At 48.4% G+C, this 14843-nt stretch overlaps 1 protein-coding gene across 1 annotated transcript in view; it reads right to left on the bottom strand.

Annotated features, from left to right (window-relative positions):
* The window catches only part of Rras2 (RAS related 2), a 67098-nt gene extending 55509 nt beyond the window's left edge, over nt 1-11589 (bottom strand). The window contains exon 1 of the mRNA XM_021649605.2: nt 11194-11589. Within this exon, the coding sequence (XP_021505280.1) occupies nt 11194-11301 (108 nt within the window). The 5' untranslated portion in view covers nt 11302-11589. The remainder of the gene's footprint in view (nt 1-11193) is intronic.
* Between the last annotated feature and the right edge of the window lie 3254 nt (nt 11590-14843).

Below are 14843 nucleotides of genomic sequence, written 5' to 3'. Positions count from 1 at the left end.
TACGCCAGACACCCAGAAAATGCCATCCATGACGAAAGCGATTTTGACAGAACTTCCTAGAATGGAGTAACTTGAAACAGTCAGTAAAGGAATAGCCTGGCATTTCAGAAGATAACAGAAGGAGATAAATACAGAAATGGAAAAGAAAACCTTCCCAGCCCTGAGTGTCTTGGCGCTTCCCCAGACAAGCTAGGAACAAAGAAAAAAACTTTAAAGAAATGTTTCCAGAGCAATGATAAGTGGGTCAGGCACACAGGGAAAAGTTACTTCTGCAGGACAGAAATCGAAGGGAGCAGATAAAAGAAAAAAGAAAAGAAAGACAGGATTTCCACCATTTTCATGCATCTGCCTTCGCCAATCACCACCATCATGCTAAAGTGACTACTACCCTATGTAGTCTCATTAAAAAGCACCGGAAAGTTATTTAAGTTCCAAAAACAAAGAGCAGGTGGGAGTGTAAGGGAAAGGCTGCCAATAGACGTCACTTACCACTCAAGGTCCTAAGTTTCCACTCTAGCAGCAGCACACAGAAGAAAAAAGTAAAACAAAACTAACAATAAGATAACCATAACTAACAGCATATGCTACATATGCCTTTCATTCTTATTGATGTATACGAGCGTGTGCGCCACAACACGTGTGCAATGCCCACAGAGGCCAGAGAGGGAACCCCACCCGCTGGAACTGGAGTTACAGGTGGTTGTGAGCCCCCCATGGGAATTCTGGGACTGGAACCAGGGTCCTCCACAAGAGCAGCAAGCACTCTTGACCACTGAGTCATCCCTCCAGCCCTCAATACACCACAGGTTAAATGCTTTCTTACTCCCAGAGGAGTGAGCCATGGCGCAGTCACAATCAAAGCAAAATCAAACTTGAACTCTGTGGTAACTCGATGTTCAGTGTCTGGGATCCACTCGTGATCTTTCGGACTCCTCCCGAAGGGCTTGGGTCACTTCTCTGGCTCCACCCGCCGCAGCACACCCCTATAGTCTTCTAGGCTCTGGCTGGCTCCACTCCTCCACTGCTGCGATTCCCACAGTACTGAGATCTCTAAAATGCTGCGGTCTTCTAAGGCAACTGAGCTGCACTTTCACCAACAGCCTCTTCTAGGCTCTCTCCATGGTGCCAAGCCTCAACTTCTCTGCATTCAACTTCTCTGCATGACCACTTTAATCCTGGGGGCCTTCAACTGCTACTGGGGCTACACCCTAACCAATGGCCTCTCCTGGCCTCTCAGTAGTGCCAAGCCTTAGCTGCGATCCATGACCCCTTCATGCCTTCAAAATCAGTACTAACTGGGTGACTGCCACTGCCAAATTCAGCTGCCAAAGCAAGGTATGACATTGGCTACCCCTGCAACACAGCTTCTGTGCACTGACAGTGAGCAAACATTTCCCAGAAGATCTCACCTCACTGATGCTGGTCTCTTCTTAATCACCTCTAATTTCTCAGCTCCAGCTGACCAGGATCAATTGCCCCAGTAAAGCAAAGGTTTCACTTCAGTGGTGCTAGTCTCTCGTCAATCGGAGCTGATTCTCCAGCCCCAGCTGGCCAGAACCTTAATTCAAAAGAATGCGCGATGGCCCTGACAGTCTAATTTAGTGACTCTCAAACTTCCCTCTGGACTTTCACAAGCCAGGCCTCCTGTGGTCTGAATGTTTCTCTCCACTCCCACAGAACAGCTCACCAAGCCAACACTTTTCTCACCTAAAGTTCCAAAGTCCTTCCACAATCTTCCCCCAAACAACATGGTCATGTCTGTCACTGCAATACCCCACTATCCTAACAGGACAGACAGTTTCTGTCCTGGTTAGGGTGACTTACTGCTGTGATAAAACACCAGGACCAAAGCAACTCTGGGAGCAAAGGGCTTATTAGGCTCAAGCTTCCAAGACAGACAGGAACTCACACGGTGCAGGGACCTGGAGGCAGGAGCTGATGCAGAGGCCACGGAGGGGTGCTGTTGCTGGCTCCCTTCCCCTGGCTGGCTCAGCCTGCTTTCTTATAGAAGCCAGGTCCACCTGCCCATGGGCCTCCTCCATCAATCACTAATTAAGAAAAATGCCCCACAGGCTTGCCTACAGCCTGATCTTATGTTGGTAGTTTTTCACCTGAGGCTCCTTCCCTCTTCTACAAGTCCAGTTTGTGTCAAGTTGACATGAAACTAGCTGGCACAATGGCTCACAGCTGCAATCCCAGCACTCAGGAGGCTGAGTCAGGCCATGATGCATAGTGAGTTTCTGGCCAGCCTAGGCTAAGTGAGAGCCTATCTCAAAAAAGCAAAAGTTGTGTTTGGTTGCTTGATTGGTTGTTTGTTTGGTTGGTTGGTTGGTTTCTTTCATGACAAGGTTTCTCTGTGTAGCCCTGGCTATCCTGGAACTCACTCTATAGACCAGGCTGTCCTCAAACTCAGAGATAACTGCCTGCCTCTGCCTCCGAGTGCACCACCACAGCCAGCTTTAAAAAAAAAGCAAATGCAAGAAAGAGAGAAGAAGGAAAGAAAGGTTTGTTGTTCATGATGCTTGCTTATAAGCACTGAAATCAGAACAGAAATGAAAAAAAAAGCAATAATCCTGAATGACAAAGTAGTTCTTTGACTGTTAATTATTCTCACATCATTACACAAAAGAGAAAGACGTATTTTTAAAATACTGCAACTTTTTCACACATTTGGCTGTTTTAAATAAGGAGAGTAAATTAAAGAACTGGGTGGAAGTCAGAAAGAAAGAAAGAAAAGATAAACCTGCCGCGAAATGGCTCAGTGAGTAAGGTCACTTGCCAGCAAATTTGATGACAAGAATTCACTCCCCAGACCTCACATGGTGGAAGGCTAGAACTAACTCCCACAAACTGATCTCAGACCTCCAAATGCATGCCTTGGCACACATGTACACATACACAAACGTTAAAAGAAAAAAATTTAACCCTGCTAAACACTTCAATTTTTCCATAACTACCCCAGTAGCATTTCCAATTCTCCTGGTTAAGCATGGTTAAGATAAATAGTTTTAGGGTAAATCCCAGTCAGAAAAAGAATAGACACAAAGGCATCTACACAGCAAAAAACATACTTGGTACAAAAAGGAAAAGCTGTTAGGACAATCATTAGAGTTCATGGCCAAAATGTGTACTGGCCTAACCTAAGCTTCCCAACGTTTTTCTCCCAAGATAACAAATACAAACGTAGAAAAGATATAATTAAACAGAGAAACGGTTGGTCCCCTGTATGCCTCAGTCTGGCTTTATTAGACATAATACCGTTCAATGTCCAGCTAGTCTTCAACTAGACATAACTGGGATAAACAAACAGTTCTGAGCATCATAAGTCCCAGTTGAGGTGGCAGTGCCCAGTGACATGTTAGCCATCTTAGTGCCAGCTTACTCCATGATGTTCGCAAGACAAAACCAGTGACACGTTTCTCAGAAGTACCCATCCATGGGTAAGCTACGGCCCTCTAAAACAAACTGCTCACTGTTGTTCCCTCAAGCAACATTGAAGATGCTGGCTGCGGGAGTGTAACTCTGTGGCTGGGCACCTCCCTAGGATGCCCTGGGGCTGCAGCACACTTTGACATCAAAGTGAGGTCAGCCAGGCCCCTCCTCTGTTAGAGAAACACATGTTGACACTATGTTAAAGCCCTGCTACTTTCCCGACACAGCCCATGCTAGCCAGGAACTCAGGATCCTCCCACGGTAGCCTCCCAAGAGTGGGAATCATACCCCACCACACCCACCTTCTTATTTACTCGTTTTAATATTCGTTTATGATTCTTGCCTAATCATTACTATTACCAAACGGATCTTTTCCCTGATTCTGCTATTTCCTGTGTGTTCATTCATTAGTCAGAATTCTGTTCAAATCTTTTACTTATCATGTACCCACAGATCAAGTTTGTGCTTGGTTTTGAAACAAGATCTTGCCATGTAGTGCAGGCTGGTCTCCAACTCACGATCCTCCTGCAGCCTCCCAATCCCAGTGCTGGCATAGATTCTTTACAGGCAATAAGTGATTGTCTATTTTAATGATAAAACCGTCCCCAGCTTAGCACGGAGTGATTCTTCCAGGCTGGTTTGTCTTTCTCTACAAGTTCCCAATGGTCCGTTTTTTTCTGAGGACTTCCTTAGAATGAAGGGCATTCCAGGCTCACCTTGTTTTCCAAGCCCAGCCCTGGAATCAGATGGTTCCCTGAAGCCCCTCTGGCCCTCTGCATGTTAGTGGGCCACTGTTTCTGCAGCTCTCAGTGGAGCTGGAAAGGTGCTCAGCAAGGGATTCACGTGCCTAGGTCTTTTTAAATTGTAGTTCAGGCCAGTATCCTCAATGTCAAGCAAACAACAGAGTTTGTTCTAACCTTTGCCCTCGCCAATTCTGCAGCCTCCTTCCCTCCAGCAGGGAGACAATGGTCTCTATTTTGCAAAATACATTTGCTTATTTGTTAATATCAGTATACAAAAGCACAACAAACTGTAAAACAATGCTTACGTGAGAAAAAAAGGAGGGAGGAAGGAAGAGTTGATGAGAGAGAGGGGGAGGGATGAACAGAGGAGAGGGAGAAAGAGAGGGAAGAAGGGGGGGAGGGGCAGAGCCTATTGACCAAAGCTCAATGTTTGCTTCAGGTTCTTTCCATCTTTATCCTGAGGACACAGTCCAAACACTGGGTTCAAAAGTTACCTGAAGTATTTCCCTCTGGTCCTTTCAACATTTCTGTTGTTCATCTGCCAGGTCAGTTCATGCGTTTATCTGTATCCCATCTTCCATTCTGTGTTTATTGGGATAAGAGCTCACGTAGCCCATACTGGCCTTCAAACAGCTGGCCCTCCTAGCTCTACCTCCCAAGAGCTGGGATCACAGATGTATACCCCCACCCCTGGCTGTACCCCCACCTTAAGATGTCCCTTTCCTTCACTGCTTCATTGCATTACTGCTTGCTACTTATATACGGAGTGGGTAAAACATGAGCAGGATTCCAAAAGTCAGAAAAATGGTACTGAGAAGGGTCACTGTCCCCATTCCCACGATCACCCCTGCTCCCTCTCTGGGTAACTAACCTCATGTCTCCCAAGCATCTTTGTGTTCTGGTTTGGTTTTGTCCCCAGGAGCAAATACAACTTCATTTTCTGAGTTCTCCCTTCCTTCATACACTGTCACAGGAGATTTTTTTAAATATGTATGTATATGTAATATATATACATGCTTGGGGGTGCACAGGAGTGTGGAAGTGTGCAGAACATTTCCAGAGGCTGATGTTGGATGTCTTCCTATTCACTCTCCACCTACACTTAGAAGCGGGGTCTCTCCCTTGAACCTGCCTTAAATTCAGGTAGTCTAGCTAGGCAGCTTGCTCCTGAGTGCTGGATGGGTAGGCCACCACACCCACCCAACATTTTTGTGGGCTGTGGGGATCTAAACTCCAGGCCACACACCTGTATGGCAAGTGCTTATGCTAATGAGCCATCTTCTCAGCCCCCAGAAATTACTTTTAAACTTTTTTAAAAATTTTTATGTGTTTGGGTGTTTTCCTGTATGTACATCTGTACCATCTGCAACTGGAGTTCCACACAGCTGTAAGCCAACATGTGGGTGCCAGGATTCGAATCCAGGTCCACGAAAGAGCAGCCGGTGCTCTTAACCCCTGGGCCATCTCTAGCCCCACATCATTTTGGGGAGAGGGAAGGGCAGGGAGACATGGTCTCCTTATGTAGCCCCAGCTGGCCTAGAACTCACTCTACAGACTAGACTAGCCTCAGACCCACAGATATCTAACTGCCTCTGCCTCTGCCCCGCAGGTGCTAGGACCAAAGCTGTGTTCTACCACACTGTCTCTTAGTTTTTACATTAACCAATGTGTCTGGAGGAGACACTCCACAGTTCAGCCGTTCCTGCAGCTGTGTCTGTCTCGTGGAGGAGCACGCCACGGTTCCTCCACTATGCTACTGTGGAGGTGGCCTCTAATCTGCACACGGCCTTGTGCGTGTGCATTCCCGAGACGCTCAAAGGGTATACTTAACTTTCCAGACTCAGAGCTGCTGAGTGTGAGGGTAAGCACACAGATAACGAAGTAGATGCCCATCAACTGTCCCCTAATCACCTAACACAAAGCCCTGAGAGCACACTGCAACGGTGCTGCGCGCTGGAGGGGAAGGCAGGAAGAGCAGGGGTGCAGAGCCATCCTCAGATTCACAGCAAGTTCCAAGCCAGCCTGGAGTGTAAGACGCTATTTCAAAAAGGAAATTAAATAAAATCTAAAAGCTTAAAGTTCGCCAGGTGTAGTGGTGCACACCTTTAATCCTGGCACTTGGGAGACAGAAGCAGACAGATCTGTGTGAGTATGAAGCCAGCCTGATCTACGTAGTGAGTTCCAGGATAGCCAGGGCTCTACAGAGACCCTGCCAGAAAAAAAAAAAAAAATAATTCATGTTAGCACACACAGGTAAGAGGTCAACGTTCAGGGGTCAGTTCTCTCCTTCCATTTCGTGGGCTCCAGACACCAAACTCAAGGAGGCAGGCTTTGCCCACTGAGCCATCTCACCTGCTCTTGGGGGACTAACTTCTAACTACAGCATGTGTCTCCAAGACACAGCCATGGAGCAGCACTGATGTTAAAGGCACAGCCTTGGCACACAGATCAAGTAACTACTGACACAAATACAGGACTCCAAATATATCTAGGATATGTACTCTAGGAAAGGACATCAAAATGCATTCCCCAATGGGCAATGTCTAAGAAGAAGCAATGTCTGAGTCAGCTGCCCGAGCTAACAAGGTCTTAAGACGAATGCTCAAGAATAAGAAAGAGAAGCTGAGCACAAGCCTGTAAGCAAAACACTCATGACGGTGAGACGGAGGACCTCAAGTGCAAAGCCAACCTGGGCTACAGCCTGAGGCCTCCTAACCCCTATACAGCTCAAAAAATCTGACAAACAGATAAGTAAAAGGTTTGGATGCCAGAAGAACAGCAACACGGTAATTTATGTCTTTAAATCCGTGAAAGCATATACAGCCTCTTCTCACAGTTGCTGGAGAAACCATTAACCCCAAAACATACTGATTACATTTTTGTTTGATTCTCGTCTTCATTTTCTGTAACTGGGGACTGAACCCAGGGCCTGAAACACATGTGCTGTAACTGTCCAGACAGAAGAGCAGAGAGAGCAACTCTTGTGCCATCCAACTATTGAAACAGTGGGCTAGAGACAGCTAAAACTTCCTTCAGGGATCTCATGCTGGAGGAAAAACAGTCTGAAGCCAGAGGAGGAGCATGTGAGTCCCAGCACAAGACTTCGCACAATTGTGACAACTTACCAGAGACGGAACTGAACTTAGGAGGGACAGGACCACAGCTCGACCCAGCCTCTTTCCTTCCATTGAAACCCAAACCTCAAGGCAGTACCCAAAGATAGACTTAGGGATCCCTAGTCCCCTTTACTTGTTCCTCTTCCCAACACCATATTCAATAAATTTACTTTCTCTGCTTTTCACCATTGCATGTCTTTAATTGGTATGTGAGGGACAAAGGCAAGCCTAGCTTGTTTGGGATGTCAGAGCCCGGGCTTTGACCCTAAAAGCTCCGGTAACAGTACTACCACGAAGGTCCACCTCAGTCCCATCATTTCTGAAAAATCAATTCCAAATTAATGAAGTTTTCCCAACTCCAATGAAATCAACACTCCTCATCTAAGTATCTCAGGGTGGAGCTGGGAAGGGAAAAACGGGGTGAAGGTGGGAAGGGAGAAGACTGTGATAATGGATTACATTATGGATTGAGGAAAAACTACAAATTTTGTTTTGGAAGAACATCAAGATACTGAATAGCCACAAATAAGGTGGTCACTGACTTACTCCGTCACAGCTGTGCCAAGCGGCTCGACTTGCTGGCATATTATTTACTCCAGAAACCCTAAGCACTCTGTTATTCTGCCTTTTCAGATGCGAAATTGAGACCTAGGAAACCAAAGAAACCAGACCAAAGACACCAGCTAGTCAGAACACAGAAGAAAAAGAAGCAGAGATCTGTTCAACCAAACTCAGTGCTTTACAGAGAAGAACTCAAAGCCCTAAAGAAAAGATGAAAGATGAGGACACCCCCAGTTATCTGGCTGGAAGAAGCCAAAACACCTAACTCACGCTCTATGTCAAGATTATGTCCTAAGCAGAGGTCACTCCCCACTCAGGCATTCTACCCACCAATAGAATGTACAATGTTTTCAAAAACGCACGAGCAGCCATGCTGCGTACAGACCTGTAATCCTAGCTACCCTAGATGCTGAAGCAGGAGCATCAACAGTAGTTCAAGGCTAGCCTGCGCTATATAGAAAGCTCAACACTATCCTAAGAACCTTAGCAAGATTCAATTAATAATACTAGTAAGTTTTAAAGGGATGTGCCAAGGTTACAACACTGCCAGGGTCCTGGGTTTGATCCCCAGCACCTGGTGAGGTGGTGGGGCATGCTGGGGGGGAGAACAGAAACTGGGAGGTCATCCACATGTGCACGACCCTTTTACGGGGGAGGGGAGCTGTGAGTGTGGTGTGTATGCTTACCGGCCAATATGCATGTGCTCACATGTGAGTGTGGACGTGGATGATAAACTGTGACTTTAGCTCCACAATCTAAAATTAACAGAGTAATGGATGCCACCTTTTCCATGAACTACAAGTTGTCCAAAGTCCTTGATGATGATCCATCTTACTTTCACGGCTGTTTAACTTTATTACCTCAGCTTACAGATGACTGAAGGTGAAGTGACTTACCCAGCATCATGCCGGGGTGGGGGCAGGGGGCAGAGTCTCCACACAGGTGCTGTGCCTCCTTCCTCCTCACCAAGTCAACCTCGGAGCCTGTGTTCCTGTTTCACCAGCCCCAAAAGCCCCAGGACACATATGCCTCTCACTCCCAGCTTTCCACACGTATCTGCCTCCTCTTTTCAATCTGTGACTCCCCACACTCACCACCTTTCCACTCACAACTCCCAGTAAGACACGGTGCTCTTTTTTTAGGGATAAGGGACCAAACTCAGGGCTTCCCACACACAAGACAAACACTCCACACTGAGCTATATGCCCAGCCCCACAGTGCGTTTCTGAAGCCCTCATACATTGACTTTTTCAAATAAAATCCCTTTGCTTCTAAACATCTCACACACTTACAGAAATGGCTACTATCAAGAGCACACGTTGCATGCTCAATACAATGCTAAGATCTTTCTCATAATGTAAAATGTATAAAGGATATGTACTGAGACCTATTTGGTTTGTTTGTTTGTTTGGTTGGTTGGTTTTGTTTGTTTGTTGAGTTTGGGGGGATTTTCTTTCAAGACAATTTCTCTGTGTAGCCTTGGCTGTCCTGTGTAGACCAAGCTAGCCTTGAACTCAGAGATCCACCTGCCTCTGCCTCCCTGAATGCTAGGATTATAGGCATGTGCCACCGCTAGTGAGACCTATTTGACTAACAAGAAAATTGAGACTTGGAAAGGCTACCTATTTCATAGCCAATAAACAAAAGGCACACATTCAAGTCTGTAGGATTCAAAGCTCATTCACGGTCCTTAGCTGTATACCTCATCACCATGCATGTCTTTACCACTCACAAAGCATCCGACAAATGAATTCTAGAAGGTCATTGGGAAGACAGTAATTACCTGGAGTGTCAGGGTTTCTGATACTACTTCTCAGAATACCTTAGCTTATGGAAGCAACCACATTCAGGTAAGCCCCTCCCTCAAAAGCTTAAATGCTTCCGATTTAATTTTTCTAAGGAACGTCAGTTCTGGGACCCAGGATTGTCCTCTGGCTTCTTGATTCCCTCCAATACCAGCCATCAGGGAGAGTTGGCTGTGACTTGCTTTGTTTTGTCAGTCACTTTTGGCCCCAGGCAAACAGCAACTAGGCAAAAAGCCCGACTGAAGTCTGGTAAACTTAAACCAATCTCACTTCTCAATCAACCTGGCCCCCACCGCCGCCACCACTACTGTCAACGCTCATGACATAAACATCCTCTCTGAACACAAAGGTTGAGCAGCACTTTTCAATTCCATGAAATATTACAGGAGCAAGTATTGTTCATTCACTCGATGTGAGAGCTGACGACCACGCTTAGGTTATGGAACTGTGCGCCTTAACGACACTATATAAACATCACAGTTTATAAGGAAACAAAATAAGCTATTCAAATCTACCAATTCAACAAACGGGTGAAACGGAAAACAGGGAAAAAAATAAAATAAAACATTTTGCCACCCGTACTCTTTGATACAGTGAAAATACCTTTGTTATTTTAGCAGGCTACCTGAGCTCTCTCCCAACATATGCCACGCCTTTCAGGGTGACAAAAGCAGAGAGATCTGCATTTGTTTTTTAAAAAATCAAAAAAGAAAAGGAAAAAAAAAAAAAAAACACTCGGACCTCTAAACCGAGAATAAAATCTAAGGACGAATTTCACCTCCCTTTTCTTTGACACAACCCGGCTTTCCTCCTCCAGCAAAAGGGGGGGAGGGGGGCTGCAACACAAACTCCACACTCGCCTTCTCCTGGCGGGGCTCATCCCAAACTTCACCCAAGCGCGAAGCAGGCGGGCACCGGGAATTCCAAGGAAACGGTCTCGCCCCTATCAAAGCACATTTTTAACTTCCTCGAAGCCACTATTTCCCTAGGGCACGATCAAACACTCCCACCCGGACGTGCCACCTAATAGACTACTTGTAAGAGAAGCTCAAACACACACAAAGAGAAAACACTGTCGGGAGCCGGCGGCGCGGAGCCGCCGCCAAGTAGCCCGGGCCACCGCGGCCACCGAGGCATGCGCGGGGTCCCCGCTCCGGCCCTCGGGGCAGGAAGCCGGGCCCCGAGCCGCGGCGGCTCCCCGCGGGCTCCCGCCCCGACCACGGCGATAAGGTGGAACTGCGCTTCCCAGCCGGCCAGCTCCGCCCTCCGGGCCACATTCCTGAGAAGCCCGAGTCCCCGGACGCCGCGCCGGGCGCCTGGCGGGTAGCAGCGCGGCGCCGTGGCCGCGGGGCAGGAGCGCAGCGCCGACTGCTCGCTGCTCCTGCCCTCGCAGCCGCGCGCCCCGGCCCCGCGCGAGCCGCCCCCGCGCGCCCCGCAGGCGCCGGAGCCCCGCACCCGCGCGCCCCGGGCGGGGTCGCCGTGGCCACAGGTAGCGCCGCCCCGCCGCCGACACCCCGCAGGCCCCACTCCAGGCACCTGGATGAACTGGATGGTGAGCGCCGACTTGCCCACGCCGCCGCCGCCGACCACCACCAGCCGGTACTTCTCCTGGCCGGAGCCGTCGCGCCAGCCGGCCGCGGCCATCGGGACGCCCGGAGCCCAGCCCGGCCGCCGCGCGCCCTAGGCCCGGCTCCGGGGACGAGTGCGGCCGGCTGGGCTACGAGGCGGTTAGGGCGCGCGGGGCCCGTGAGTGGCCTGGCGGGCAGCGGAGCGCTATCCCCCGGACCGGCTGGGAGTTGCCCGAGACGCGGGAGAGCCGGGGAAGCGACGAGGCAGGGGACGCGGCAGCCAGGGAGCGCGCTCCTCTCCGCGTCTCCGCAGCGCAGCCGAACGCAGCCTCCAGCACCGCTACAAATGGCCGTCTGGGGGCCGGGCCGCCGGGCTGGAGTACTACATATGCATGAGGGGGCGGGGCCAGGCCGCGCCCGCCTGGGCTGAGGCTCCGGAGCGCCCTAAGCTGCAGACCCCGCGGACCAGCCCCCGGGAGCACCCGGAGGCGAAGAAGGAAGAAACCCGGAAGACTGACGACGGTGACAGTAATTGCATAAGTCAGGGATCCAGTTCAGGAAAGAAACAACCTGTGACGGCGTGGATGAAAAATAGAACTGTCCTCATATTCACTCAACTCTGTACCCTGTTTTCGGAATGCAGATGGTGACTGTATTTGCTCAAAAAGAAAGAAAGAAAGAAACAGTGTATGGCGGTGATTGAGGGAGATAAAAGCTGTAGCAGTAACTGATGGACTGAGAGTAGGTGGGTAGTGATTGACCTTGGATGAGGCCACAGTGCTTGTCAACAGATTTGGAGCGTAGCATATCCGTTCCTATGTTTGTGTGGGGGAGAAATGTGGGATAGTTGCTCCTGAGCGTCCTGAGAAATTTGCAGGTAGTGACAGTCTTCCTCTGCCAGAGTGTTCACTGAGAGCCCAGCTTCTGCACACATGATCACGTTCTTGCGCTCACAGTCCACTGGAGGAGGCAGCCAGGACAATGGGCACCTTGTGAGCCTTAATGATAAGGCCAACAAGTGCGCAGCGCTGAGGTCCAAGGTGCACTTATCCCAGAGCTGGCTGGTCAGAGAAGCTTTTCCGAAAGACCTGATGAAGGACTGGAAGAAAAGTAGAAAGAAAACCGTGCTAGACTGCTCATGGTGGCTCCTGCCTTTAGTCCCAACATGCTGGAAGCAGGAGCAGGCAGATCTCTGTGAGCTCAGAGAGTTCAAGGCCGGCCTGATCTACATAGTGAGTTCCTGGCCAGGGCTACAGGGTGAGACCCAGGGTTTCTCTGCCTTGGCTGTCCTGGACTCCCTTTGTAGACCAGGCTGGCCTCCAGTTCACAGAGATTCACCTGCCTCTGCCTTCCTGAGTGCTGGGATTATAGGCACCCGGCTCAGACACATGTTCTCTTGTGTGGTTTTGAATGTGCTGAAAGGAGTTTACAAGCTAGCAGTTATAAATAGAAACTCACTGTATGTGTGTCAGCTTAGTTGAATATGTTAGGAATATCTCCCTGTAGAGGCAGTGTAAGGTTGCGGCTGTGGTCTCAGAGAGCAGACTGGATCAGATCCTGCCTCTTCTGCTAATGGCAAGGTGATGGGAACCTAACCTCTGCGCCTCAGCGTCCTCTTCTTTCACTGAGCCAGTGACAGCACACACAAGCCTAACAACCTGATCTCTGGGACCAGTAACGGAAGGAGAGAACCAACCCCAAAACCTTGTCTTCTGCCCTCCACACAGGTGTGCAGCTTCACTCGCATACATCATACACACACATATCTACACAACGGAATGCACAAACCTTCACTGGCATAGGCTAAGCATGGTGGTTTTACAATATGCCTTCCAATTCTTGAACACACTTGCGTGAGGCCAGTAGAATACAGTGGAGGAGATACGGAATGGATTACAAGGCTATGGCACGAAAGACCACACAGTTTTTACCTCTCCCTTGGGATTCTTACTCTGAGGAGGGGAAAAAAAGTGAAATTAATTACCATGAAATGGCCATGTATACATACCAGCCAAAAGTGCTCTTGAATCCAGAAGACAGAACCAGCCAGGGAGAAGGAGGTAGGTACCAGGAGGGCAGTGTAGGAGAGGGACAAATTTGAATGAAGTGTGTATGGTAATGCCACAGTGAAACTCACCTATTACTTTGTAGCCATCTTGTAATTTTAACTGGAAAACACAGAAAAACGTTGAGTATGGTGGGACCTGCCTTTAACCCCAGCATTTAGGAGGCAGAGGTGAGTAAGTCTCTGGGAACTGAAAACCCGCCTGCAATATATATATATATATATATATATATATATATATATATATATACTGAGCTCCAGGACAGCTGGGGCTAAATAGTGAGACCCTGTCTCAAAAAATTTAATAATAAAAAAAAAAGGTAGGGGAGGGGACTCAGAGGTTAAGAGCAATTGCTGCTCTTGTAGAAGAACCAAGTTTGATTCCCAGCACTCACATCAGTGAGCTCACAAACTGCTTATAACTCCAGCTCTGAGGGATTTCATGTCCTATGCCCTCTTCCAGCCTTCACAGGCACCTGCACACATATGGCATACACATATATTATACATTTTATATATGTATTTGGTTTTTCAAGACAGGGTTATAGCCCTGGCTGTCCTGGACTCACTTTGTAAACCAGGCTGGCCTCGAACTCACAGATATCCACCTGCCTCTGCCTCCCAAGTGCTGGGATTAGAGGCCGAGCCTGACTGATAAAAATATTTTTTAAAACACAGAAATGAAACAAAATAAAGCACACAAGGGGCACCTCCACCCCTGAGCCCCCCCTAGACCACCAGCATGGTCTGCAGCCATCTAAAGGAGACCACTGGGACAACCATCCCAGCTCAGGCTTCAGACGAACACAGCTCCTCCTGGCCTCTGGTTGAGAAACTCGGGAGAGGACTGTCCAGCCCAGCCCTGCCTCAACTCCTGACCAACAAAGTCACAAGAAAGACAAAATTATGACCCATGTGTTCTGTGAGTTAGTGTGTGTGTGTGTGTGTGTGTGTGTGCACACGCGTGTGTGTGCATGCGCACGCATGCTCGTGCGCCTGTGTCTTGTATTCAGTGTAAAGTGTTCTCACATTGACACACAGGCTTTTTATCTTTAGCTTTTCAGATTTTATTTTATGTATATGAATGTTTTGCTTGCCTGTATTTCTGTGGGTGTGGTACCCGCAGAAGCCAGAAGAAGATGTTGGATGCCCCTGCAACTGGAGCTGTGGTCAATTGTGAGTTGCCATGCATGTGGGTGCTGCAAATCAAACCTGGGTCTTTTGTAAAAAGCAGAAGAGCTCTTGATTCCTAGCCTTTTTTTCCCCCTCATGGGATCTTATTATGTAGCCCAAGCTGAGATCACAGGTACAGAGCACCATATAAGCTCAAGCAGAATTTTTTTTAAAAAATTTTGTTGTTACAACTGTAATGGCTAGAAATCCCTCCATAGAAGATATTAACTACAAATATGAAAGGAAGCCGAGAAAGAGAGAGAGAAAAAGGGAGAGGGGAGGAAGAAAGAGGAACCTGTGTCAAAGGAGTGCTACAAAAAAAGTGGGTTGTGATGGCCATGGATGTCTCTCACGTGTGTCTGGCCCTACAGCTTCCCATG

This window comes from Meriones unguiculatus, chromosome 14 (assembly GCF_030254825.1).
Source record: "Meriones unguiculatus strain TT.TT164.6M chromosome 14, Bangor_MerUng_6.1, whole genome shotgun sequence".
In the NCBI taxonomy this organism is placed as follows: domain Eukaryota; kingdom Metazoa; phylum Chordata; class Mammalia; order Rodentia; family Muridae; genus Meriones; species Meriones unguiculatus.
This window is presented reverse-complemented; position numbering and strand designations above follow the sequence as displayed.